General features: G+C 38.8%; 1 protein-coding gene across 1 annotated transcript; it reads left to right on the top strand.

The window, feature by feature from the left end:
• Positions 1-1,477: 1,477 nt before the first annotated feature.
• Positions 1,478-21,977, top strand: LOC306814853 (band 4.1-like protein 4A). Its single transcript, XM_079331337.1, has 8 exons — positions 1,478-1,602; positions 6,048-6,125; positions 10,233-10,352; positions 15,911-15,958; positions 16,561-16,629; positions 17,507-17,617; positions 18,621-18,702; positions 19,871-21,977. The coding sequence occupies exons 3-8, from the start codon at positions 10,252-10,254 to the stop codon at positions 19,997-19,999; spliced, it is 540 nt and encodes a 179-aa protein (XP_079187463.1). The 5' UTR covers positions 1,478-1,602; positions 6,048-6,125; positions 10,233-10,251; the 3' UTR covers positions 20,000-21,977.
• Positions 21,978-25,322: the final 3,345 nt, after the last annotated feature.

The raw sequence follows: 25,322 nt of genomic DNA, 5'->3' as shown, positions 1-25,322 counted from the left end.
ACAGCTCTGAAATAAGCACCTGTTTGGCTTCAAAGTCAGAGCTCACAAGGGGTCTCTGACAATGCAGCTATATTGATGAGGAAATCTAATTTGATGTGGAGCTTTTATCCTTGTCTGGTTTCTGAACTGCTTCAGACCTTTTATCTGCCATTAGCTGTCTGGAACAGGAGAGAAGAAACTCACCCATAGTGCATGCTTAGTGACCTCAAATAAATCAGTGTAGCTCTCGGGCAATGGAGTCATGTTTATTTGCTCTGTTGGATAGAGCCCTTGTAGGTGTTAACAGCAGTGTGTTTCCTGAATGGGTTTTGTCATGTTTTAACCTCAGCCAGGCCCCAGGCAGCCCCTCACTCCTCCACCAGCAGGATCAGGGAGAGAATCAGAAGGGTAGGAAGTAGAAACCTTGTCAATGGAGAAACAGTTTAACAGGGAAAAGCAAAAACCACACACACAAGCGAAGCAAACCAAGGAATGAATTCCTGCTTCCTGTGGTTGAGCAGGTGTTCATCCATTTCCAGCAGAGCAGGGCCCCATCACACCAATGGTGACTTGGGAGGGCAAACCCCATCAATCCAAACATCCCCCACTTCCTTCTTCTTCCCCACTTTATACACTGAGCCTGATGTCACAATGCCTGGAAAATCCTTTTGGTCAGTTTGGGGTGACCTGTCCTGGCTGTGTCCCAGCCAGCATCTCATGTACCCCTGGTCTCCTCCCCCAGGTGGCCTTGACTCTGGGCAATCCCTGCTCAGCAACAACAAAAGCATGTCTATATGATCAACCCTGTGTTCAGCACAACCCCAGAACACAGCCCCATGCCTGCCTCTGTGAACAAAGTTAACTCTATTCCAGACAAAACCAGCACAGGTTTTCTGATTGCTAGCTTAGTTGTCAGGAGGATTCGTTTGGCTTTGTAAAAACAAAAGAGTAGAGATGTGCAATATCTCTCATACCAAGAAAAGAAAAGTGTTAGTGCACTGTGCAGCAGGAAATTGTTTTTGTCATCTGGGATTTGCATTGGGCTGATCTAGTCGGTGGACAGACAGTCATGCCAATAGAAAGTTTTCTCTTGGGCTACCACATGAACAAAATGTTTTTAGAAGTCTTATCTGTTATGTGGGACTGTGAAGACTGACAATAGTAGGTGGATTTTAACTTAATTATGCCTTCCTGAGTCTTGGTTTTATTCATGCACTTTCCTTTTCCAACTGTTAATAACAATAGCTGTGCTGTTTATGCACTCTTTACTGGAACCACCAGGCTCTGCTATGTTGGAAACAGTAGGAAACTCTAAAGGCCAGCATGCTCTGCTTAATTTTGCAAGTCAGGGGTAATGAGAGCTTGAACGGAATCATGCCTTCAAAACTTACTGTAAAGGTGTCCTGAAAGGTTTAAAACAAGCACATGCCTTATTTTCTCTGCCTGACATCATACTGTGAAAAAGAATCCATCAAAAGACTAAAACACTTTGGGGTTTTTTTTTAAATAAGTAGTTCTGTGTATTTGTATTAAATAACTCTAAGATATTTCATTAAAACTTCCTTAATGTCACAGGAAAAATCAAAACAGTGGTGAAGATTCAGATTTAAAGCAAAGGAGAAGGTAAATATATCATCTATAGCAGCTATGAAATGATAGTGAAGGTACTGGTCATGATGCCATTTACTGCATTCCCTTCTTTCCTTCTTTCTCCCTCATCTTCCTAAATGTATAAAAGGTTTGTTGTGTTATGACCTTTTAATTTTTTATTTCTTATCTTTTGCTAAGACGCTATGTGGCACAGCCTCATCACTGCAGAGGGTCTTGCAGCATATGGTTACTATGTGAAGCATGTTATGAAAGTTTTCTAAGGGCATATCTGCAACTTGAAAGTCAGTTTCAGAAGTTCTAGCTTTTGGATTTTGAATCTGCAGATTTGTTTTTCCTTCTCCAGCCTCCCTACCCACTTTTAATTAATCTGTTTTGCAAGCAAGTGTGCTATCTTCTGACATGAATTGTTCTGCCAGAGGTAAGTGCAAAGGCATATGTAACTCCTGATGGTCCTCTTGCTGTCTTGCACATTTCTGGTTGATTTTTTTCTTAGGCTTTTCCTCCCTGCCCCCATCTCCCATTTCAGATTTGACTAGCTGTCACATATCAGATAAAATGCAGGTGCGAATTTGGGTGTGCCCTTCAACAACTTCAGCTTTCCACTGATTTTTGCCACATCTGCTTGTCATGGCTCTGTTTAGGGCTTCTCCTCGCTCCTGTGCTCCTGCCTGCACTGCTAGAGTAAGGAGACAGTGGGGTGCATTTCAATGTCAGAGGCTCCTGGAGCCTGGGGAGGAGGGGAGGCTCTCCCACCATCTGAATCACGGAAGGGAGCAGCACGGGAAGGGAGCTCTGGCAGGGATACAGACATCTCAGGACAATCACAGGAAGCCAGAGAAAGTGCTCACATACTTTGTACTTACTATGAGATAACAATATTTTTTGGAAGGATGTTAGCATTACAAGCTACCAGTGATAGTCCTGTGATAGATGTTCAGCCCATAAAACTGAGAAGGTTTAGTTAAGCACCTCAGGTGAAAAAGCCTCAGGGGTCAGGAGGGACCTCTTCCCACAGGTTTATAATTGTGTATTGCAAAAGACCTTCTTCATTTCCTCACAATTTGGCTATTCTCTCATTTTAATCAGAAAAAGACTGTGCCAGAATGTGAGCTTTCCTCAGCCCTCCAAGTCCTCTTCTAAGCAGTACTTGTTGTGTCTTTTGTAAAACCAACTATGACTTTTTTCCTGCTCCTTATGCCAGAGTATATAGGTATTCTACCTGCAAAATATCAAATCTATTACATGACGAGGAAAACAGGAGAATAAAGGACAAAAGGTACCTTAAAATTGTCAGAGATCAGGATGATCTCAGTGTCCTTGCACCTGATTTAGGAAACTTTTTCCCACTCATTTTTGGTATTTTATTCAGTTCAGTAAAAGATGATATTTAATATCCAGTGAAAGATGATATTCTGACAACAAGCATGAACAGCTGCCACACAGCTGACATCTCAGGAGCCCTTCTGTGTCCTCACAAGTGCTTTCCTGAGAGGGAACACAAGGGAATTCAATGTGCAGTATACAAAAAGTGGATCAGATTTCCATTCCTGAAAAGTTAGAGAAAGGCTCATCTTGAGTTTGATCAAACTGGATGTTTTATCTTGTACTGTCACAGTGTGATTTTTGGCGGTTTTGGTACCTTATGAGATAACTTACTTAAATTACTTAAAGTAAAAAAACTTCTTTTCATACTGAAAAACATAGAAGGAAAGAGTAATGTAAATGACATGGAAGTGTTAAAGAACAGTGTTGCTTAAATTACTTATTAATGATGATGTTAGTGTTACACTTACTAAATATTTGATAAGACGGGGGTGGGAAAAGGTATACTTTTGGCTGTCTAAGTTCTGCTGCAGTTCTAGAGCATTTATTACTCTTAACTCTTCCAATATGCTTGAGTGACTCTTTGACACCATTCTTTAATCTTCCATCTTCCTTTGGGGTTACAATTTTCTGTAGTAATACACACTTTTTTATCCCCACTTTGAGCTCACCCAGTAAAGTGTTTTTATCTGGCAACATGTATAACCCGGCTTTAAATTATCAACGTGAAGTTTGGGGATGGGGATGTCACCAAAACTGCAGGAAAATCAAACACCCTCCAACAACATTTTTAGTATTAGAGAATCAAGGCATTACTTAATTCTGGCCAGGATGTTGTTCTGACCAGGATGTGCAACAGAAATAATTTCATCCACACGTAGCCTGGATGTGCAGAGGAAAAAATTCCATGACACATACTTTTAACCAGATTTTTCACTAACTTTATGTAGTCAAAACCCATAGAGATTCATTGGTTCAATGTTTATTGGTTCCAAGTTATGTAGTTCTTGGTATTTGGTTTTCCGTTGGAAATGAATTTGTTGACCTCCCATGCTAATTTGGTCCATATTCTTATCTCTCCTTTCCCAGACCAGATGTCTCTGACCACGCCATGGTTGATGTTTAGAGCTGATGGTCATTAATAGTGGTTGATGGTTGTTATCTTTTGTGTATCTTCTGTGCTACTCCCAATCTGTTGAGATGTTAAGTTCATCAGGCCTTGGCTAGTGGAACAATGCCCCGAAAAACTTCAATTCTCTTCCCCCAGGGCAAAGGAGAACAAACCTGACTAAAGCTATATATATTAAAAAAAAAAAAAAACGTGGTATCTTTTCCAACAAGGGAGAAGCTTCTTCTCTGGGGAGAATTTTTGCCAAAGTTATTCCCTTCAGGCAAGCTGGGTTGAACTGATTTTCCTAGACTTTAGCTGTCCTATTATTCTAAGACACTTTTTTTTGAGTTGGAGCTATTTGAGATAATGATTTCCTAATTTAGGAGAGAGGGGAGAACAGACTCTATAGAAAAGAAATTTAAAAACTCAGCAATGTGATGAAGGTGACCATAACTCACTGGTATTATGGAGAATTTCATGAGGCTCTCATATATGTCAGAGTGATATGTGTAGCAGTGTCTGGTTATTTAGTCCTACTCCTCTTGAAAGCAGAGTGTGTGCCTGACCAGATAGAACAGCTCCATGCTGCATCTGTACTGTTCCCTGGGATCAATCTTCTCTCATGCTTTTTGGGCTCTTTTTCCTAAACCACTAGAACATGCAGTGAGCAAGTGCTGGTCAGCAGCTTCCTACCTTGTCATTAAATGCTTCCCCTTACCTGTTACTTTCACCTAAGGAACTGCTTTGTCTCCTTGGCTTGTTTGAGGTGTAGTTTAACAAATATGTCCTCTTATGCATGTCAGCTATCAAAGAGCAAAAGAAAAGCCAGAGGCCATAAGAAAATATCTCTGCCAGTGTCATCAGGAGTTTTCCCTTTATAGCTCCTATTTCATGGCCAGAGACCTCAGAAGAAAAGTTTGCAGCAAAACCATCACTGATTATAACTCCAGGCAGCCTAAATCCTTGTAGACCAGCTCCTGTTAATATCAGTCAGCTTTCCTCATTAATCAGCTGGGCTGTCAGTATAGCAGAGAAACACATCTGTCTTCAGGGGCATTCTTGGAATCACAGAAAGGTTCAGGTTGGGAAGGACGTTTTTCAGATCATCAAATCCAACCATTCCAAGACCATCCCCACACTAGAGAATGAATGGTTCAAACCAGATTTTGATGACAGTGCCAGTCTTTAGAACCCAGCCAGTGGTACAGTGGCAGAGTCCTGGTTTCTTGGACCAAAGCCCTGGTCTGTCTGCCGCAAAATGAAATTACAGATTTAAAGGTCTAAATGGAGAGGAGCTTTCCTGTAGATAGTGCAGCTTTCTTTTTTTCCATAAAGAGCAGCAACTAGTGTTATTGGTGTTTCTTCCATGCTGCCTAACATTCCGTCCAGGAAAGGTTGGGTCAAACAGATTTTCCTAGACTTCAGCTGTCCTATTCTTCTAAAACATTTTTGTTTGAGTGGGAGATATTGGAACTGATGATTTTCTAATTTAGGAGAGAGAGAAGAACAGACTCCATAGACTGAGGACTTGCAGGATGGAAGTTGAAGGGAGTAGAAAATATAGATCTGTGAGCATTTTGTTGTGCCTGCAAACCAATAATTCTGTATAATTTCTGTTGGTTGTACCTCAATGTGCAAGAAGAAAAGAGCCATACAGATTAGAGATGAAACATTTCAGACATCCAAGAGACACATTGATGTGGCATGTACAAAAAGAATGCTGAATGATAAAATAATACAAATTTTAAAAAATAAATGAAACAGTGAAATTATTCAAAATGAAAATAGCACCCACCTGATACTTACTGCACTCCAGATGCCTTCCTTTTAATCCAGTTATTCCCAATCATTTAATGAGAAAAAGATAATACAACTCTCAGGTACAGACAAGCACTCCAGAGCATTTTAATTCTTATTTTCTGAGTAATGTCTTTGCAGCGTTGTTCTTTCCTCATTTAGCACTGCAGTAATTCTTGTGTTAGTAGATAAATTCATCCTGAGATGTTGCTGTTCTCTTCTCCAGGTCACGGTCCCGCTGTAACACCAGCAGTGGCAGTGAATCCGAAAATTCCAACAGAGAACATCGGAAGAAGAGAAACAGGTGACAATATATTAAATATTTTGGTCAGGGAGTCATGAAACACAGACAAATGGACATGGATTTTTCTCAGACAAACCTAGTAAGAAGGGATCTATCATATTTTATATATATAGAGTCCTCCTTAGGCAGCTTAAGACCCTTTTCTGAATAAGAAGAGTGAAAATTGCCAGAACACATCATTATAGTTGTCTGCTATGAATGCTTGCCCTCCTGTTGCTTGGGAAGAGCTCAGTAATGAACCACAAGATAAGTACAGGGCACACTTACAGAAGACTTGCAATATAAATGCAAATAAAGCAGATAATGTCTTGATAATGATATTCTCAGCATATACTTTTACTTCACAAATTCAAGCACAGGTTTTTTCAAGCAGAAAATTGTTGAGAAATAAAAATATTTTTAGTGGATCTGAATCTCAATGTTTTTTTTAAATATATGTATTTATTTGTATAAAGATTTTGTTTTCCAAGATGTTAGCTATGGACCCAAACTCAAAATGTGTACAGCATCAAGTTTTAATAGGACAGCAATAGTTCATATCAAGTGATTGCTAACAAGTCCTATTCTATTTTTCTTGTTGCTGGCATGAAAAAGATGACATAACTACTGACTTCTTATAATTTCCCTTCAAAGCTGTATGTTTTATGTTGCAGTGGAGATAACATCCTAGAGGTATTTCTGAAAAGAAACTTTTAAAAAGCACATAGAATTTCCTCATATTGCATAAACAGTGCAAGAGAAATGTAGCTAGACAAAAGAAGAATTGTTTTAAGGCAAAGTTTCTAAGTTACTGTCTGCATGAGCTGTCATCATTTCTTCTTGTCTTTTATTCAGTGATAAATGATTTTCAGATCTCTGGAAGCTCTTAGAAATAGTTGCATGCTAGATAGTGCTGCAGGAGTATGCAGTATAATTACATTTTCAGCATGACTTGCAGTAGTGAAAGAAACTGTTAAAAAATCGTTGTGACACTCACATGGGATGGCAGAAAGGGCATCTGAGACATAAGATTTCTTTGAGGCTTACCTAAATTAGAGCACAGTCTTGTAAGGTGCTGGGCTAACAATAACCCAGTGTGCATGGAAGGTTTGTTTTCCATCTGAAGTTTAAATGACATGCTGAGTGTAGTCTCAATGATAATCAATAAATTGCATTTTATATCCCTTTCTCCCAGAACACTCTTGCCAGGCTTTTTTCCTCATGTGAAACTCCTTATACAGGGAACTCCAAAAGCAAGCGAAAGAAATTAGAGACTGACCACTAGAATGTTTCTAAGAGCTCCTAGTAATATAAAGACTGAATTGTAAGAAGGATTAAGTAGTGCCTATAATTTTTTGAGGAATAAAAGGGCCTTTACCAGCCCTTTCTCACTTAACGGAAAAAAACTTAAAAAGAAAAATCAAATTTTTTGTTGTTGTTTCTAACTTTTTCACTTTTTCAGAAATGTAATATACAGCAAAAATATTAATGTTTCAGCATCTCTTGCTCTTAGATGATCACTTGAAATCCAACCAGATAAAAAATTGTTATCAGTGTTTGATTAAACAATTAATAAACAAGCTGGAAGTCTAAGACTTGTTCCTTGTGAGCAGGTGCAGGAAAACAACCAGTCATAATGAATTTCTGCATTTTATTAGCAGCCACAGCAGGAGCATAACAAGCTGAAAGGTCAGATGCACTGAGTAGCTTTCCTGTTTTCAGAGATGAGCTAGCCCTAGCTGGGTTAAATAGGACTTTATAATGAGGCTTGCAACTGCTGTTACCCAAGTTTCTGCTGTGGCATGGACTAATGACAATTTATTTCCCAGCACAATAATCAGGTCCCTGACACAAGCAGAAACAAAATCGTTTCATTTTATTGGAATAAAATGAGTGAATATTCACATTAACCAAAGAAATCTTCTACTGGTCATAGCAGAGTGGAATATATTGTTCACGGGACCAGAGATCACTGTGAACTATTTGCCAGAAGAAAACAAATTATCAGAGAAAACCAGAAATGTAGGTGAGAGCTTTTGAAGGTAGCACACAAGAAAAATCTTAGGGAAAATCATTTTACCTGACCTCAATCTTTGAGATTTAGCTCCATTATATGAATGTTTTCTCTTAAGCAGATGTTCCAATGAAAGTGAAGAAAAACCTGTGATGAGTGTATTTCAATCACAGAAGAAAAGCATTTGCATTTTCAATTCTGTGGTCAAAATTTATTTTTTTGTGTAGATAAAAATATATTAAAGGAGCAGACAATATGTACTGGAGCAGTTTCCCTCCTGACTACACTTAGCAGATGCATCTGATTAGGATCAGAGAGTGACTGGATGGTTGAGGCTGGCAGAGACCTCTGGGTGCCATCTGGTCCAACCACTGCTCCTACAGGGCCACCAAGAACCAGGTGTCCAGGACCCTTCCCATGCAGCTTTGAAAACTGTAATGGGTTGCCAGTACAAGGGCAACAGGTTTTATTCAAAAGTATGTTTAAATAGAAATTCAAGATTTGAGCTAAACTTCTTCCAATTTTTTTGTTCTGTTTTGGTTTGGTTTTTTGTCATTTCTATTACCAAAAATCTAAAAAAATTGCCCCAAAATTATTAGATTTTGAACATTTTATTCAAATAATATATTTCATGTATAGATTGTGGTCATTTTTACCATGTTAAAATTGAGCATACGACCTTTCTTTGCAGCTGGAAAATGTATGTTTTGTTTCTTCATGTCTCCATCCAGTAGAGTTCTGCTGTGATGCAACAATGCTTTGGGTGTGCTGACACTGCTTGTTTTAATAGCTGCGATGCTAAATTTATATATTTAGATTTTTTGTATCTTTGTGCAAGTGGCTGCTGTGTGTGGGAGGCAGTTGGTGGTGTCTATACCATATGGGAAGATTGCTGTTTGCACAAATTGGATTATTTGGGATGAAAATCACAACTCATTACTTGTTGCTGTGTGAGTCCTACTAAATCCTTAGATAGACATTTATGTTAATACCTGTCAGCAGATTACAGATTTTAAAAGATTTGCCTAGAAAATCAAAACCTGAGGTTGCAGTCTTCTCCAGATGCTTTATACTGTTTGGTAGAGTTGTGGCTGTTTACAGTAGTTGGGGATTGAGCTCAAAATTCATTATGCATGTGAGAGAAGATCTGATTAAAGGAAGAGCAGAAGCTTGTGTAGCTGGTTTAGCCTGATACAATTCCAAACTCAAAGAGAAAACTACATCTGAAGTGAAGAGCAACAACAACATACTTTGCATTGCCTACATCTCCAGTGTAATCCCTTTATCTCTGTTGGCTTCTTTGTTTGTTTTACCTGTCAGTCTTCCCCTCTGGCTTCTCCAATATGCCAGTCATACCATCTGATCAGAAAATCCACACTTGGGTGAAACTTTCCAGGGATATTTTGAAATCCCCGCAGAATTTTAAATTCACTCATGTGACCAACCATTTTCATTTGCTTCACCACCTTACCACTTCATCCCAGCAGTCATATGTACAACCTCAAAACTGTGGGAAGCATCTGTGGAACATTGACCAAACACTGCCTGACTGCCTGGAGGCATTGTGGAATTACTGCAGCCTGCTAACAAACGTGCTGAGTTGTCAGGATTTTGATATTTGGCTCAATCCATAATGAATTCCACTAATGAATTCATTGATTTTAAAGAAACCAAATTAAAAACCAAAAAACCAAGAGGAAATAAAAGGCATAGCATGCCATTTAGATCACACAAGCCATGACAGGGACCAAAGCCTCAGAGGATGGTGCAGAAGGAGTGCCATGGAGATCTGCATGCATCCTGAGCTTTGTTGCAGGGCGATTCTTCTGAGTGGGGACTCACCAAGGCAGTTTTTCCCTGGATCCTATGAAGCTGCATGCTGCAGTAAAGTGCTTGTGAAAGTTGCAATTATAAAATTTTTATCATGATGCAGGTCTCCCATTTGGTGCAGATGAGGTAGAGTGCACTGTGTAAACAAGGAAAAAATTCCAGGTTAACTGCAGCATTGCAGGAGCTGGGGTTTTTTTTGGCGGGGGGGGGGTGGGGTGGGGAATGCCCCATTCTCAGAGCATCCTCAGAGCCCTCAGACTAATGTGGTGGCACCCCTTTGGCAGGTTGCGGCAGGAGAATGACATGGTGGACTCGGCTCCTCAGTGGGAAGCGGTGCTGCGGCGGCAGAAGGGGAAAACCCCCGCGGACCCAAACTACCGGCGGTCCCGGCACAGATCGCGATCGTACGTAACCCTACACCCTTTGATGTGTAAATCCTGGCTGTTGAATCCTGTCAAAGGAGCAGGAGGAGTATCTCCAGCGTGGTGGTGGCCCTCAGCTGCTGAGGAGCAGAGATTTTCACATTTTCATGAAGTATTGCCACATAAAGACAAATCTGCTAGTGGTTAAATTGGCTTGTTTAGTGATTTGAATTTTAGGGCACAAATAAAGCAGAGAGAGCTTTGTAACAAAGCTGCTGAGAAACTCTGTCCATCACCTGGGAAGAAGTCCTGGATGGTTCTGTGGCTAATTGACATTAGTTCTGTAATGAGTACAGTGACTCCTTTTTTTCTGGGCAGCAAGTCTGCGGAAGCACTGAGATTTTACTTGATAGTTGCAAACATTTTTATGAAATACGTGCACACCTGTTTAATCATATAATATCTGCTGCAGTGAAAGCAGCTGCTCATGTTTCCATGTCAAATTATCCCTGACAAGCAGCAGTCAGTGACATGCATTGCATCCTGATGTCAGGATTTCCATGATGGAGTTGCACTGCCATGCACTGCTGCTCCTGCTTACCATCTGTTCTGACATGAAGTTATCAGCTTTTGAAATTAATTTTCTCAAGCTAATGAAAATTTTGGTTTCCTTTAATTTGCATATTTCTTCTAAAATGGCCTGGTTTTGAGGCATAGACACACTGTTTGGTATCACTGAAACCATAGCCAGCATTGAAGTTTCCATCATTAAAATCCACTTGGGTTCTGTTTTCAGTTGCCCATGTTGCTAAAACTCATCACTCTCTTCAGTTTTATAGTGCAGAGTTTTATTTCTTTATGAGGAATAGAATTTACCTTTAAAAGTCCAAATATTGGAACTTCTACTTTAAGGCTTTGCACAGACTTTTTCACTTTCAGCTGCACAAAAGTTGCATGTTATTAGGTGTAATGGTACAGTGATACCTTACTAAAAAATCTGGAATATTAAAGCTCACTTGCATGGAATACAGAAAATGAAGTTGATTAAATTTGGTTTCCGTTTGTTTTATTATATACAGAAAGTGCTGTAAACTAGGAAATGTACTCAGTTAATAATGGTTAGATTAAATTTGTAGCCAACTTTTCTTTTTTACCCACAGGCCTGTCACAGGTAAATCACATTGTTTGGACAGCACGGGTTCCCTCTTGTGGTTAACTTAACTTATGAAATGGCTTTGATTTTCCAGCACAGTGATATTGAGTTATATTTCATTTAAACTACTTCTAGCAAAAGATGTTAAGCATCTAACTTAAAAAATAAGGGTCCTAGAAGAAGCAAAGAAATGAAGAAATCTTGAAGATTTTGGAAGGCTTCTCATTTCCTTTTGCTGTTCTTTTTGCTAGTCATGTGTTTCTCCTTTTTATCACACTCTCAAGGTGAAAAAACCCCAAAAAAACAACAAAACAAACACACAAACAAAACCAACCCCCCCCAAAAAAACCCAAAAAACCCCACCCCACAATGAAATAAGCCTAAACTAAGTTTAAAAAATTAGTAAAATGCATTTAACTGTTACATGTAGTACATTATAAGAGAATGCATTTAATTTAGTTTAACTCAGCTGTTTGTTTCCTTGACTGGATACAGGTCAGAAGAAAACATAATTCCACAGGTTATGGTTGTTTTGGTTTTAAATGTTGTCAAATGGTCATTTCAACTTGCCCATTTAAAAACTGATACAAAACCTAAAATTTAGTAGAACAGGTAATTCTTTCACAGTAAGTCCATTATTGCACTTGTAAACCGAGTTTCCCTTTGCTTATGTGAAGTAGTAGTTTAAATGTTTGTTACTGTGCCTGGCACAGTGCATTTCATTTGTTTGATAATGAGTAATATTAATCATTTGTGGTGGCAAGGTGATGACTCCTTGGTCTTGGGAATAAAAGTATTTGACAAGAATTTGACCTTTCTTTCTCTTCAAGGAATCAGCAAATGCAGAGAGCTCCCAATTCTAGTTCCACAGGATTTATTTTCAAGAGTTCATGTAAACATCTGTGTAGCCAAAGGGCTTTTTCTAATTAAGAAAAATGGCCATAAAATTCCATGGCTATTTAAATTTAGCATTTGTGACTCAAACTAAAATACTAATAAGGGTGCAGATGGAGGCACAAAAAATAATGTAGACCTTATTAATGTGTAGAGCTGTTCCAGCTTTGTTAACAAAATAAAAATAAACAGAAAACCCCCATGAGATTCATCACTTACTGGGAATTCCCATTAGATTTCTTGTGCATTAGAGAAACTGATTAGCATGCAAATTGTCCAGAAGGTATAGATTCAGATACTGAGATAGGACATTCTGAGTTCTATATATCAAATCTGCGAGTTCTAAAAAAATTCACAGTTACAAAGATGGAAACAAAGTAAAAGGAGGATTGTGACCTGGCTTTAAAGATTTAACAGAAGAATTGCTTTATTGCAGGCTCTTGAGAACCATACAAACCTGAATTTCTTATCCAGTATATGCAATACCTACGTTTCATCTTACATTTCACCTTTCTTTTTGTAAGCTTTTCATCATTTTACTTTCAAAGGAAGCAGGAACAGGCCTTTGGAAAGAAAATGCCTTAATTAAGTTACTCTATCTGCATCATATTTCTTTATTTTCTTTGGTGGGGAGCTAACTTGAATAAATGCTGTAAGGTTATTCCAATATGGTAGCACTTCTTAAACAGATGGAAAATAACTAATTACATTAGGTGAATTCTAAGAGAAGTTTGCTCTGAGGAATCATTGTATTTAGCCCTTTTTTCTTGTTTTTTGTTGTTTTTTGTTTTTTTTTTCCCATGGGATGCCATACTGCTAAATTGGTATTGTACAGCAAAGTCTTTATTAGTAGTGTAATTGCAGGGATGGAAAGAGGGAAAATGGCAGAGATCACAGAGCAAAATACCTGAAACTGGTCACAGAAAGCAGGAGGCAGAGTTTCTACAAAGTGGAGAAATGCAGATGTCTTCTTATTTAACTATTCTCTGTCCATGCTGCCCCACAAATTAATATTTCTTACTGTTGGTGAGGCTTCACACGATGCTTTGTGATACTTGAGACTTAAGGCCAGGTTCTGAACTGATGTATTTCCATGAATAAGTAAAAGCCATGAGCTGATCAAATGGGTCAGTAATGTGCACAATACCCTGCTTTGTGTGGGTCTGGGTTAGGGAGCGACCTTGGGGCTTTGCCTCCTCGGGCAAACTAGGGCTTGTAAGCATGACAAAGCCTCCCTGGAGAAGATGGCATTTTCCAGGGAGCTTTCACATCCCCCACTGTCTGATTATTCAGCCTCAGAAGAGGATGCTTATCTTTCCAGCCCCAGGGTGAATGCAGGGTTTGCAGCTGCTATTTTGTGAGCAGAAAGCTTCATGGGGGCAAAAATCGATTCAAAACTGAGGGGCTGAAAAATGCTGTTAAATGCCACTGAATTTACTGCATCAGGGAGTTAAAAGCAGCATGGACAGATGCAATAAAGAGAAGTAAATGCAAGAAAGGGGGAGTATTAGGAGTATTGTATTGAGCCCTTTTTCCCTTTCTTTTTTTTTTTTTTCTTTTTTTTTTCTTTTTTTCCCCATGGGATGCCATTCTGCTCAATTGATATTGTACAGCAAAGCATTTATTATTAGTGTAATGGCAGGGATCTAAAGTGGGAAAATTGCATAGATCAGAGAGCAAAATACCTGGAGCTGGTCGCAGAAAGCAAGAGGCACAGACAGAAGTGAAAATCAGAGAAAAACTAAATGCTTCATAATAATAATAATAATAATGATAATAATTAATAATAATATAAACAAGAAACCATAAAACTTTAAAAAGTTCTGAACACAGAGAAAAAATGGGCTGTAAACCACATGTACTGTAGCTGTTGCCATCACAAGGAGCTGGAAGGGACAGCAGTTTGTGAAGGATGGGAATCATCCTGCTTGGAAGGCCTTGGAGCCTGATGTGGGTGGTTATGGATTGATGAATTTTAGCCCTACTAGGGAAATGGAAATGCTTGGTTGTTTTTTACCCTTTGGTCGTTCTCTGGTATTTATAAACCAGTCAAGTAGTATCTCCTAGTAGTCCCACTCCTATAAAATCTAAAAAGTGCCCCAAAACATTACCATGCCAAAATATTCTGCCTTTGCATTTGCTGTGTAGTGTTTACTGCAATATAGATGTCCCTGAACATTAATCCTAGGCTGAAGTCTGGAAATAAGTCAAACATGGTAGTGGTGGAATAAGAAAGCAGTTAAACTCTTAATGGTAGAGAGCAGTTTGAAATTGTTTCTGATACATGTCTGTCTCTGGGCAGAGAGAGCCCATTTAGAGGTGCAAAAATGCAGATCTCTGCTGTCCTCCTTAATCTGCATCTGAATTTGGATTATACTCCTCCCAAAGCATCTTTGAATGTGATAGGCCTTTTTGTCTAAGAGAAAAAGAAATCAGGCTGTAAGACCTGTGGTGTAAGACTTAGTCCTTGAGAAACTTTGGGCATGTTTATATGTGCCATATGTTTCTAAAAGTTGCATCCCTCATGTCTTAGATGACATGGAACAGTCTAGCTGTTGATACTGAGCTTATATAATGACAATGAAAAGAGTTATCTGGTCTCTCCATGCAAATGTAGTCCATGCCACTGTCTAAAATCTCTGCTAAATCTATTACTCTGAATGCAAACAAGAAAATCCACTTTTTCTTGAGCTTTTTCTTTGTTTTAAATTCTAGATGCAATTTAAACAACAGCAGTGGTTTTGCATGAACCATGTAATAGAAAAGGGAAAGAAAGAAAAAAAAGAGGAGTTCCAGTTAGAAACATTTATTCTGTGATTCAGTACAAAATGCAAGACATGCCCCTCAGGCTTGCTTTGCTACCTCTCTAATTCCTCAATAGGAAGATTACCATTTCTGGAAGGTTCTTTGCACTTGAATTAAATACTTGCTAAAGTATTTAGGTGCATGAATAGACGGAGTTGCTGGTTTGATTAGTTTGTTGGGAGATTTTTTTTTGTACTGGACAGCAGAAATAAATAAATGGAGCAGAAATTCTTTTTGGAGATGACCAGAAAGAGGCTGCACAGTGACTGCAGTGGAGCCACAGCTCTTTACTGGTGTCCACTGGGAATGGCTGGGATTACTGGACTGTGGCCTGTGGCCTGTCCCTCCTCTTGCCCACCAAGGGCTCTGTGGCCACAGGACATTTTTGAGGGCCTTTCTCAGAAATGTTATTCCAAACATGTTGTCCTTGAAGGGATAAGTATTGGCAGTGATTTGGCTTGGGGAATTCTGCTGTGGTTTATATTTTATGTACACTCTTGCTGAAGGCTGGTGGAACTGGAATTGTGATTGAGAGCCTGTTGTTCAAGAAATGACTTTCCAGTTGAAATAAAACAATGAAATTTAATACATTTTCTGAGATAACAAACCTTAAAATTGAAGTCACTGATGGATTACATTTATCATGATTTCTGTGCAGGGTCTGTGCTGTTAAAAGTTATTTGAACAGCAGCATGTCAGATGATGGTTGTAACAGCTGAGCCTTTGTTGTCTTTGTTGATATTTATAGGAGAAGCCCAGATGTTCAAGCTAAAGAAGAATTGTGGAAACATATTCAGTAAGTATGGTCTTTGTAGGGTCTGAGAGACGCTTGATTTGCTTTTAATGTAGCTATTCAAATCCCCTCCACTGTGGAACTATGCTGATTTAGTTTCAGTAACTTATGTATATGTTAATGACCTCCTGTGTGTAGAAGATACTCAGGTAACTGAGTGCACTGAATAAAGATGACCATTGTATATAAATGATTTATTGAAGAGCAATACATAATTTTAGAGATTTAAAGATTAGATTAGAGCCTGTGTGGCTTCCAAAATGTCAATACCAACACTTTCAGCGTGACACCTCATTACCCTTATTAAGATATTTAACAATTCCAAAGCATATTCACTGTTTAGTACACAGAATGTTCATGATATGGTGAAGCAACAAGATCAGGTTTGCAGGGAGGTGAGAGGAAGGTGGAACAGGATGCAACACGCAGTTGAAGCAGTCAAAGTGAAGTTGGTTTTATTTCAAAATAGGTGTCCTATTTTGATGTCAAGATAGCTTCAGGGCTGACAACAGCTTGTTTTAGTAAATCTTTTTAGCCCAATATAATAAGCATTTTTGCACCTCACAGTTACTGTTACATTTTTTACTTTTCCTAATCCTTTATAGGAAGGAGCTTGTGGATCCATCTGGCCTATCTGAGGAGCAATTGAAAGAAATTCCGTACACTAAAGTAGAGTGAGTTTATGTCAGATTTTTTTTGTGAATATAAAAGCCCACTTTTCTTACTTTACCATGAACCCTGTCCTACTGAAATAGGAATGGGTTTACACATATATTTTCCAAATACTCCCCTAGGATGGGTTGGGTGGGGGTACATAATAATCTTAAAATTAAAGATTTTGCCTTTTCAAAAAAAAAAAAAAATCATCATAATCTCTGCTAGTCTCTCCCACATACTCATGAACCCGTCTGTATTTTCTGTATGCCTCCCTGTGCTAGTCATGAATCTTTATTATATTATAAACTACAGAATCAGAAAGAAGTGAATGCAAACAAGAAAATCCACTTTTTCTTGAGCTTTTTCTTTGTTTTAAATATTCTGATCATCCAAGGCACTCTTTGACTTCTGCAATCCCTTCCCTGGCTTGTCATGGGCAGCTGCCAGGGCATAGCTATTTCCTTAAGAACCAACATCCATTTCACTGTGATAATTGCCCATTTGGGATTCCAGTATCAGTGCAAGCAGCTGAATGTGGCACAAATGGGATCCTGGGTTGCATTACAATGTGCTTCCAAACACCACTAGGCAGAAAAGGCTGATGTTAAGGATGTATAAATTAATGCGTTCTTTATTAAAGTTTTGTTCTCAAATATGGGCATGCCAGTTTGTGGCCCCTGCTCTCCTAAAGCACTGAACTTGAATTCCAAGCGCAGATTTCTAAAAGAAGCCTCAGCCCTCGACATTCAGTCCTTTAAATGCAGCCAGTGTAAGAAGCCATCTGTTACACTTCAGTAAGAAGTGGGAGGACCTCTCAGTCTGCAGCTGAATTTATGTTTTGTGCCAAAGATCTGGTTTACCAAGCCCGTGTTGTGAGCTGTGTGTGTCTCTTAGGACTCAAGGCGACCCCATCCGCATCCGGCACTCGCACTCCCCGCGCAGCTACCGGCAGTACCGGCGGTCACAGTGCTCTGATGGGGAGAGATCTGTCCTGTCTGAAGTGAAGTATGTGAGCATGGTTATTAGCACTGGACTAGTCCAGCACAGCCCTAAGGTTATTTAGAAATCATGGTGGTAAGAAGCAGCATGAATGTGGCTTGGTGGTGGCACAGAGTTCAGACAATCCCCTAAATAGTATGTAATACAGCTAAACATGAATGAAACAAGTCCAAAACCATTTATGGTCTGTTCTCAACCACAGTGGCTTTGTTGATCCATTTAGAATGAGGAAAAACTGAAAAGGCTGAAATAAACCTGTATTGGTCTTCAGTGGTGGATCATGAAGTTGCTAAGGGGATGAGAATTCCTGAGTTGCTTTCCAGATAGCTTCATCCTTGATAGCATTATTATCTCTGTTAGCTCTGCAATTTGTTCCTTGAGAACTCCAGTACAACCCACAATCAGTGGGTGGATCAATCTTTCCTAGAAAACTGAAGAATACTTATTATGGAAAAGCACCAGCCCCATTCTCAGTTGCAGCAAGGCCATAAAAATATGAAAAGCAGTCCCCACCTCAAATGCCAGTTTCAGCTGGATAGCACCCTGAAGGAGGTGTGGCACACCCATTTCAGGTGAGACTTGTCTTTGCCTTGACAGTGGTGGGGCCCTGGCAGAGATTGCCCAGAGAATCTGTGGCTGCCCCATCTGTAGAAATATTCGAGGCCAGGTTGGATGGAGCTCTGAGCAAGCTGGGATAGCTCCACCTGCCTATGGGAGGAGGTGGTGCTGGATGATCTTTATAGTCTCTCCCAAACCAAACCATTCTGATTCAATGATGATGTATCAATTTGGGTTGACTCTGAAGACCAGGAAGAGATAGGGATGGGATGGGCTATGCCCTGAACCTGCCCACAGAAGATCATCATGACAGTTTTCAGATGTCCCAAGTCAGGTTACAAAAGCCTCTTAGATCTATAGAGCAGTCTGTGTCAGTTTCATTGCTCTTCTTCTGCAGAGTTATAGTGTACTTCATTAAAGCAATATCTATTTTGTGGTATTATAATTCCAGTGTCAAAACTGATCTGGTCCCTCCACTGCCTGTTACACGATCTTCAGATGGGAAAGGTCCCAGCATCCAGCTGATTCAACAGGTACATCCTTTGCAATTTTCCTTTTTATTGGAGGGATAGGTAGGGCTCTATTCTTATTTAAGATGATCTTTGTTTCTCAGTGAAAAATAAAGATGAGATTTTTTTCAGCAACAGTGGAATTGAATTTTTGTATTTTAATTACATTCATACTTTGTTTGTATTCCAAAATAAATACAGTTCTGTAGCATAAATCCCTTTGAACACCTGCCTCTGCTTCTGGAGAACTCTTTCCCAATCTGATGCATTCCTAAGATGCATCTCTGCTCCTCCCAGAAGGAAAACTGACTTTTACAACTTCTTGGATTATGCCGTTGTAATCACATCATTCAATCACCTCTTTTAGAGGCTGTCTGAAGAGTTTTGTTGCTTGGGCTTGAAACAGTGCTTCTTTTCTTCCCTTTTCCTTTTCTTTTTCCTTTTCCTTTTCCTTTTCCTTTTCCTTTTCCTTTTCCTTTTCCTTTTCCTTTTCCTTTTCCTTTTCCTTTTCCTTTTCCTTTTCCTTTTCCTTTTCCTTTTCCTTTTCCTTTTCCTTTTCCTTTTCCTTTTCCTTTTCCTTTTCCTTTTCCTTTTCCCCACCACAAATACTGAATATTTTTAGGCTATTGACATATAAAAAGGACAGAACTTGCCTTTAATTAATCTAACTTAATCACTGTCTTTCATCATATATTACCTACCATATCTCTCAGTTTTGATAGATTTATTGAGCTCAAAATGTGAGAAGCAAATTTTACTCAAAAGCACTTGCAGGTCTTTTGCACAAATGCACAAAAGGAGAACCAAAACATGGAAGGGAGAATTTCAGACACCAAACTTCCCATAGTAGTAATGTTAAAATGTTCAGTGTCTACGAACACCTCTCTTTCCCCTCTGCCCCAGGCTCCCTCACAACAGTGGCCATTAATTCCTGGTGAGTGTTTTGCTAAATATCAAACAATTAATCATGGCATTTCCTGAATAGGCAATAGCACAAAGGGGCAGCAGCTGGCAGGAGGCAAAAGGGGAAAAAAGTTCTGTATGATCAAATAAATGTAGAGACTTTAAAATTCCTGATGCATGTATATATAAAATGCCATGCCCACAGCCTAAGGCTTTCATAGCAACAATAAGCAAAATACAGTGTTTAAATTGTGCTGTATCTTTTCAATGTTTAATTTATTTTCTTCAGAGGCAAAATGGATCTAAAGACAGCCTAATAGAAGAACCATCTCTGGGATCCACCAAAAATGTTGATGGAAAACCTGCCACTAAGATCGTAAAAACTGTACAGGTGTCACGCTTCAGGGTGGAGACTTGACTGATGAATTGAAGATGGTTAATGGGTTTTGGTCTTTGGAAAGTGAGAATTTGTCTGTGTGTGCAAGGGAAGGAACTGAAGTCAACGTGGTGGTCTTGTCCTTCACCTGGCAGTGCAGCCTGCTTGCTGGGAAGACCAAGCAATGGTTTTATCACCAACATCATTCTAGTGGCGTGAAGCAACCAAAACCAAAAGTCTTTGCAAAACTGAATGATCAGCAGTTACATTTCCAAAAAATGAACAACAACGAAAAAAATTGCTGCAACAAAACAGGCTTCATGGTCTGCTCTGTAACTGAATAGCCTTGTTCCAAGAAGTGACTGTTAACTGACATCATCAGGACCAGATGCTTCTAGATAAGTAAAATACTCATATTTTTGTCAATTGTGCAATACAGTGTGATATGGGGAAATTATCTTCACAATTTATATGGGGATGAACTTATGTCCTGAGACATAAGGACGGATAGCTCTTTCAAGGGTTGTTTTAGCCTAGCACAAAAACAGATGCTTGTGTTGTTGATACAAATTCTGACTCAACCCATTTTAGTTCAAAAACAATAGACTCTGTAAGATGCTGTAGCAGTGAGTTCCAGAGGTGAAAGACTTACTTTGCTTTGGGCAGGTTTGAATATTCTAAATTTTGAATGCCCTTTTGTGTAGAGGGATTATTTAAATGAACATTCCATACCACAGAAATACAGTTACCAACTTGTAGTAAAACACACTGGAAACTGGGGAATATAAATTGACCCACTGTGTTAAGACTGCTTAGCAAGGCACTTCAGTGCTGGTTAAATGAAACTTGTGGAGTAGTATTTAAGACAGCTAAAATATAGTGGTTTTTTTTTTAATCTAGATTAGTAAAGTCTGTCTTAATTTCTCATATAAAATGATCTGACTTTTCTCTGAGCCATTTCTATTATGTTAAAATGACAAAGGCAGTATTTTGGGTATGATAATTATAATTTTTTTTTCTATTGTCATGATAGGAATACTAAGTCTTAATGATGCTGCACATTGAGTGGGTTATCTTCTAATATATATTTGAAGTGATGCCTGCCTGGCTGTCCTCTTGTCCTATCACTTCTTACAAATAGATTAAAGTCACTTCTCTGCCTCCCATTTGTCCACAGTGAGCACATGGATGAGCCTCCAGGTATTGCTGACTTGCTAGGGAGCTTAGCAAAGTCTTTGTGTTGTGGAAGTAATTTTTGCTAAGTGTAGTCATTGAACTAAGTATTGAATTTTTCAAGCAGTGTCGTAAACTGCTGTATCAGCTCACGTGCCTTTCTGTGACTGTCCTCTCTACACTCAACCCCCCACAACCCACAGAGAATTGCAGTGATCCTGTGTCTTCCAGTCCAAGCAACACCAGGGAATTGCAGCCCAGTCATAAAAGCAGCACTGCTTGAGAACTGGAGTTAGCATAAGCTGTCTAATTTACACTTTACAAGAGGCATGGGATTACTAATACCCATTTTAACTGACTAAACTGGTAAGCAAAATGTTGTATGATGTGCTTTATTTTCCACTTTTTAAATTCTTCATTGTTTCATGATCGGAGGTGGTCAGATGGATATTATTAGCCAGGGCTGCAGCCACACAGTTTGTATATCACAGTATGGAGTGGTCTCTAGGTTGGGACATGCTGCATTCTGCCAGGGAAGGCAGATTCACTTAATAAATACTTTTCTTTGGTCATTTACTTGGGACAGTTCTGTTTCTACAGTCTCAGTGAACAAATCTAAGGGAAGGAAAGAGTTAGAACCCCTCAGCAGTAAAAATTTTGGTTTCATAGGGGTTCAGAATTTTTTGAATTTACTATGGATTTAATTCTAGGACATTGTTTGGCTTGGCTTAAAGTATTTGCTCAGTTTTGTAATTTTTTGTAATTTTTTATAATTGTCAATTTGCTCAGTTTGGTTTCATTGTCACTGCTCCTATCCTTTTTTTATGACCTTGTGTAGTATTTCATGAACATCGGTTAAAAAAAGCCCAAACAAAATTAAAAAAAACCCAAACCAACCAAACAAACAAAAAAAAATCCAAACCCAAATCACGATAAAAAGCCCAACCAACCCTTAGGAAAAAGAAAATAAGAAAATCACTATAGCAAAACGGCTTAGTGGAGAGCATCACCATCTTTTGGAAGACAACTGAAAAATGACAAACTATACAAGAACTGGTTACAGTGTCTGCAGTGAAAGCTGCTCCTTGCTCCTTTGAGGTGTTCTAACTTGGAGCATTACACACTTGCTTGTAGTTTGCTGCTTTCTAAATCATTACCATTAGTTTGCTGTCCTTACCCAGGCACAGGTAAGTAGCACATATCTACTGCTTCAGGAGGATTTGTGTTATTATTTGAGAATTATCTGTCCATAGTGTACCTGTCTTGCCAATCTTTATATATTGATCAAGGTTTATATCCAAACTCATGTTTTTCTGTATGCTTTCATCTTTCTGTGGCCTTTTGTGTGTTATGGCTGGATACCATCAGCCAAGTGTGTGGTTATTTTACTTACTGCACTGCATCAGAAAATGGGCTTCTATCTAGTCTAACAGTGAAATATTTCAATTCTCAAGTCACTGGAGAGTTGTTTCATAACAATTTTTTTTGCATTTAAATGAGAACTTTACGGAATGAGCCCTAGATTTGAGTTAGTGGTCTTCTCCTGTAGGAAGCGGGTTTTTAGCAATGGGCTAAAAGATGTTAACCTGGGCCACTGCAATCCAGTTTTGTGTCCACACAAGTATAAAGATGTAATGCCTATATTAAATTTTCCAAATGTTTTGTTGTGCCAAAACAAGGCAAAACTTGCAACAAGGACTTCACTATCAGCTAATAGTACAGAAAAGCAAATTTCTTTCATTTATGTGATCCTCCTTTCCCTTCCAGCTTTTCCTCAATCATTTGAGGTAAAGCACCTTTTTTATTATATTTTTATTTTTGTGAGAGATACACACAAGTGATCAACCACTAAAAGCACTCACTGTGTCACAACTATGCCTTCTAGACCTAAACCAGTACTATATGTCTAAGTGACTAGCCTCTTACAGCTCTGAGCTACACCTTGCCCTCTCCACTGTTGCTACCCTTCCCCAGCTCTCCTAGGGCATTCACTGTGTAGAGGCAGCTGCATTTTCAGATCTGAGGTCTGGATGTCAGTCTAAAATACTTCTACATCATGATGAGTCAGGCAAAAGACATGAGATGTGTGTCAGGAAGTTTACCCTGGGGAATTGATCTCAGGCTAATGATTTTAACTTTGTGCCTCTGCCTTTACCTCTTCTGAGACTTCCATAAGTGCTAAGCATTGGTAAGTTATAGAACTCTCACTAATTACAACAATTACAACATATTTGTACAACCTTTTGCAAAACATGTATTTTATACAATAAAGAGGGCTTGCTAACCACAGCACAAAAGTATTGTTGTATATCCTGTACTAGCTCCCTTGCTTATTTGACTGGTTTCTTTCATTAGGAACTAGTCTTGACCTGCTGTTTTCTACACTGCACCTCTTACCAGTATCATTAACTCTGCAACTTGTATTCTAATCAAGCTCATGATATTGATGATGTTTGTGGAAAAGTCATTACTATTTAAGTTGCCAAATTCATTCCCTTCATACAGGTGGATATGAACACAAGAGATAACATGTTTTCTCTTGGGAAGATTGGTTTAATTCAAAACTCCCTAGAAAAGTGTTTGAAGACAACATACGTGAACATACCAATGTGATACATTTTTTCCATGTACATTAGGTATTAATGAAGCAACTGTGTGCTTTATTTTAAAATGAATTTGATAGATGGCTGTGTCAATACTTGTGTCCAGGTTACTTAAAGTCAAGTAAAACTTGAATTTTTAGGGCATTGCATGGTTGTCTGTGTGTCTTATTTACATTACACAAAGGAGCAAAGCCTTCAGAAACACAGATTCATTTGACACCACCATCTGGTAAAAACAGGTGTAGTACCAATTAAAATCCACTTGAGGATACAGCTTCTCCAGATTAAGTATTTTATCTTGTAACAGGAAGTTGCCAGTGTAAGCTTTGCATTTCCAGTGCACATCTATACCAGTTTCCTTTCTCACCTAAAAATCACCAGAGAGCAATAGCAGACCATGTAAGTTGTCAAACCAAACACACAGATACAGAGCCAGTGTGGCAGACTCTCTCCCTTATGTGTCTGTTTTTATTCCTGTGTTTGTTCTCCTGAGTGTGAGCTGTGGTGTGTTGACCTTGGCTGGACACCACGTGCCCTCCAAGCTGCTCTATCACTCCCCTCCTTAACAGGATGGGAGATGGAAAAAATCTTTGTGGGTCAAGATAAATTAGTTTAATAAAGCGGAAGCAAAAGCAAAAAAAACCTCCTCACTCCAAAAGATTTACTTTTCTACTTCCCAGGAGCACATGGTGTCCACTCAGTTCCTGCAAGGTAGAGCTTCAGTACATGTAATAGATTGTTCCAGAATATGAATTCTTTATCCTTTCTCTTCAGAATTTATTGCTGAGCAGATTCTTATTGTCTGATGTTTTTTTCAAGGGTGCAATTCAGTTAGTCAGTCATACAAAATAAAAGGCAGTCCTAATGCTTAACATCGTACTTCACATTTACCAGCATTATTATTTAAATAATCTGTGACCCTTGCATCCACCTATTGCTCCCTCTATCTCACTTTTCCCTTGTTCTACCCCACTACAACACCTGTATTATTCATTAAATCTTTGTGTTCTACATTTTCTTTAGTTGAAAGGTAATTCAAATTTTAGATACCAATCATCAAATCCTGGCACTAGCTGTTAAGCTTTTGAGATTTTTAAAGAAGTTTTAAAAAGCTACTTCTCTTGGTCTCACAGTTTAATGGCCCCTGAGCAGATCTCCTGAACAGATGGTATCTTCAGGAAATGTAATCCCTAAAAAAACACTAAACTTTCAAGTACATCCCATAATTACATGCTGGATCAGTAAAAATTAATTACTATTGTCTAAACCTCCTTCTCTTAACAAACAAAAAACAACTTTACACTCAGAATCAGTAACATGGTTACATTCAGTACTAAAAACTCAGACAATGCGAGATTCAAAATTTAAACATTTGTTCTTCTGATAAATCATGTTAAATCTTCCTAGAAGAAAAAGCAGCAATCCCAATAATGTCAAGAGTATTTCTCTCCAAGATATGCTGAAGTACCACACAATGTAGCTGGTCAAGGTAATAATAAACCAAACTTGCCATTCTCTATGTCAGATAAACACCTTTCCTGCTATTTTTAAACCCAGGTTTGCTGAATATCTACTTTTTAAATTTCTAC

Source organism: Erithacus rubecula (assembly GCF_903797595.1).
Source record: "Erithacus rubecula genome assembly, contig: SUPER_Z_unloc_2, whole genome shotgun sequence".
Classification (NCBI taxonomy): domain Eukaryota; kingdom Metazoa; phylum Chordata; class Aves; order Passeriformes; family Muscicapidae; genus Erithacus; species Erithacus rubecula.
This window is presented reverse-complemented; position numbering and strand designations above follow the sequence as displayed.

Excerpts from the sequence above, each read along its gene's own strand:
- LOC306814853 (XM_079331337.1), top strand. The coding sequence starts at position 10,252 with ATGGTGGACTCGGCTCCTCAGTGGGAAGCGGTGCTGCGGCGGCAGAAG. Across the intron at positions 15,959-16,560 it reads GAATTGTGGAAACATATTCA|GAAGGAGCTTGTGGATCCAT; the intron begins GTAAGTATGGTC and ends AATCCTTTATAG. Across the intron at positions 16,630-17,506 it reads ATTCCGTACACTAAAGTAGA|GACTCAAGGCGACCCCATCC; the intron begins GTGAGTTTATGT and ends TGTGTCTCTTAG.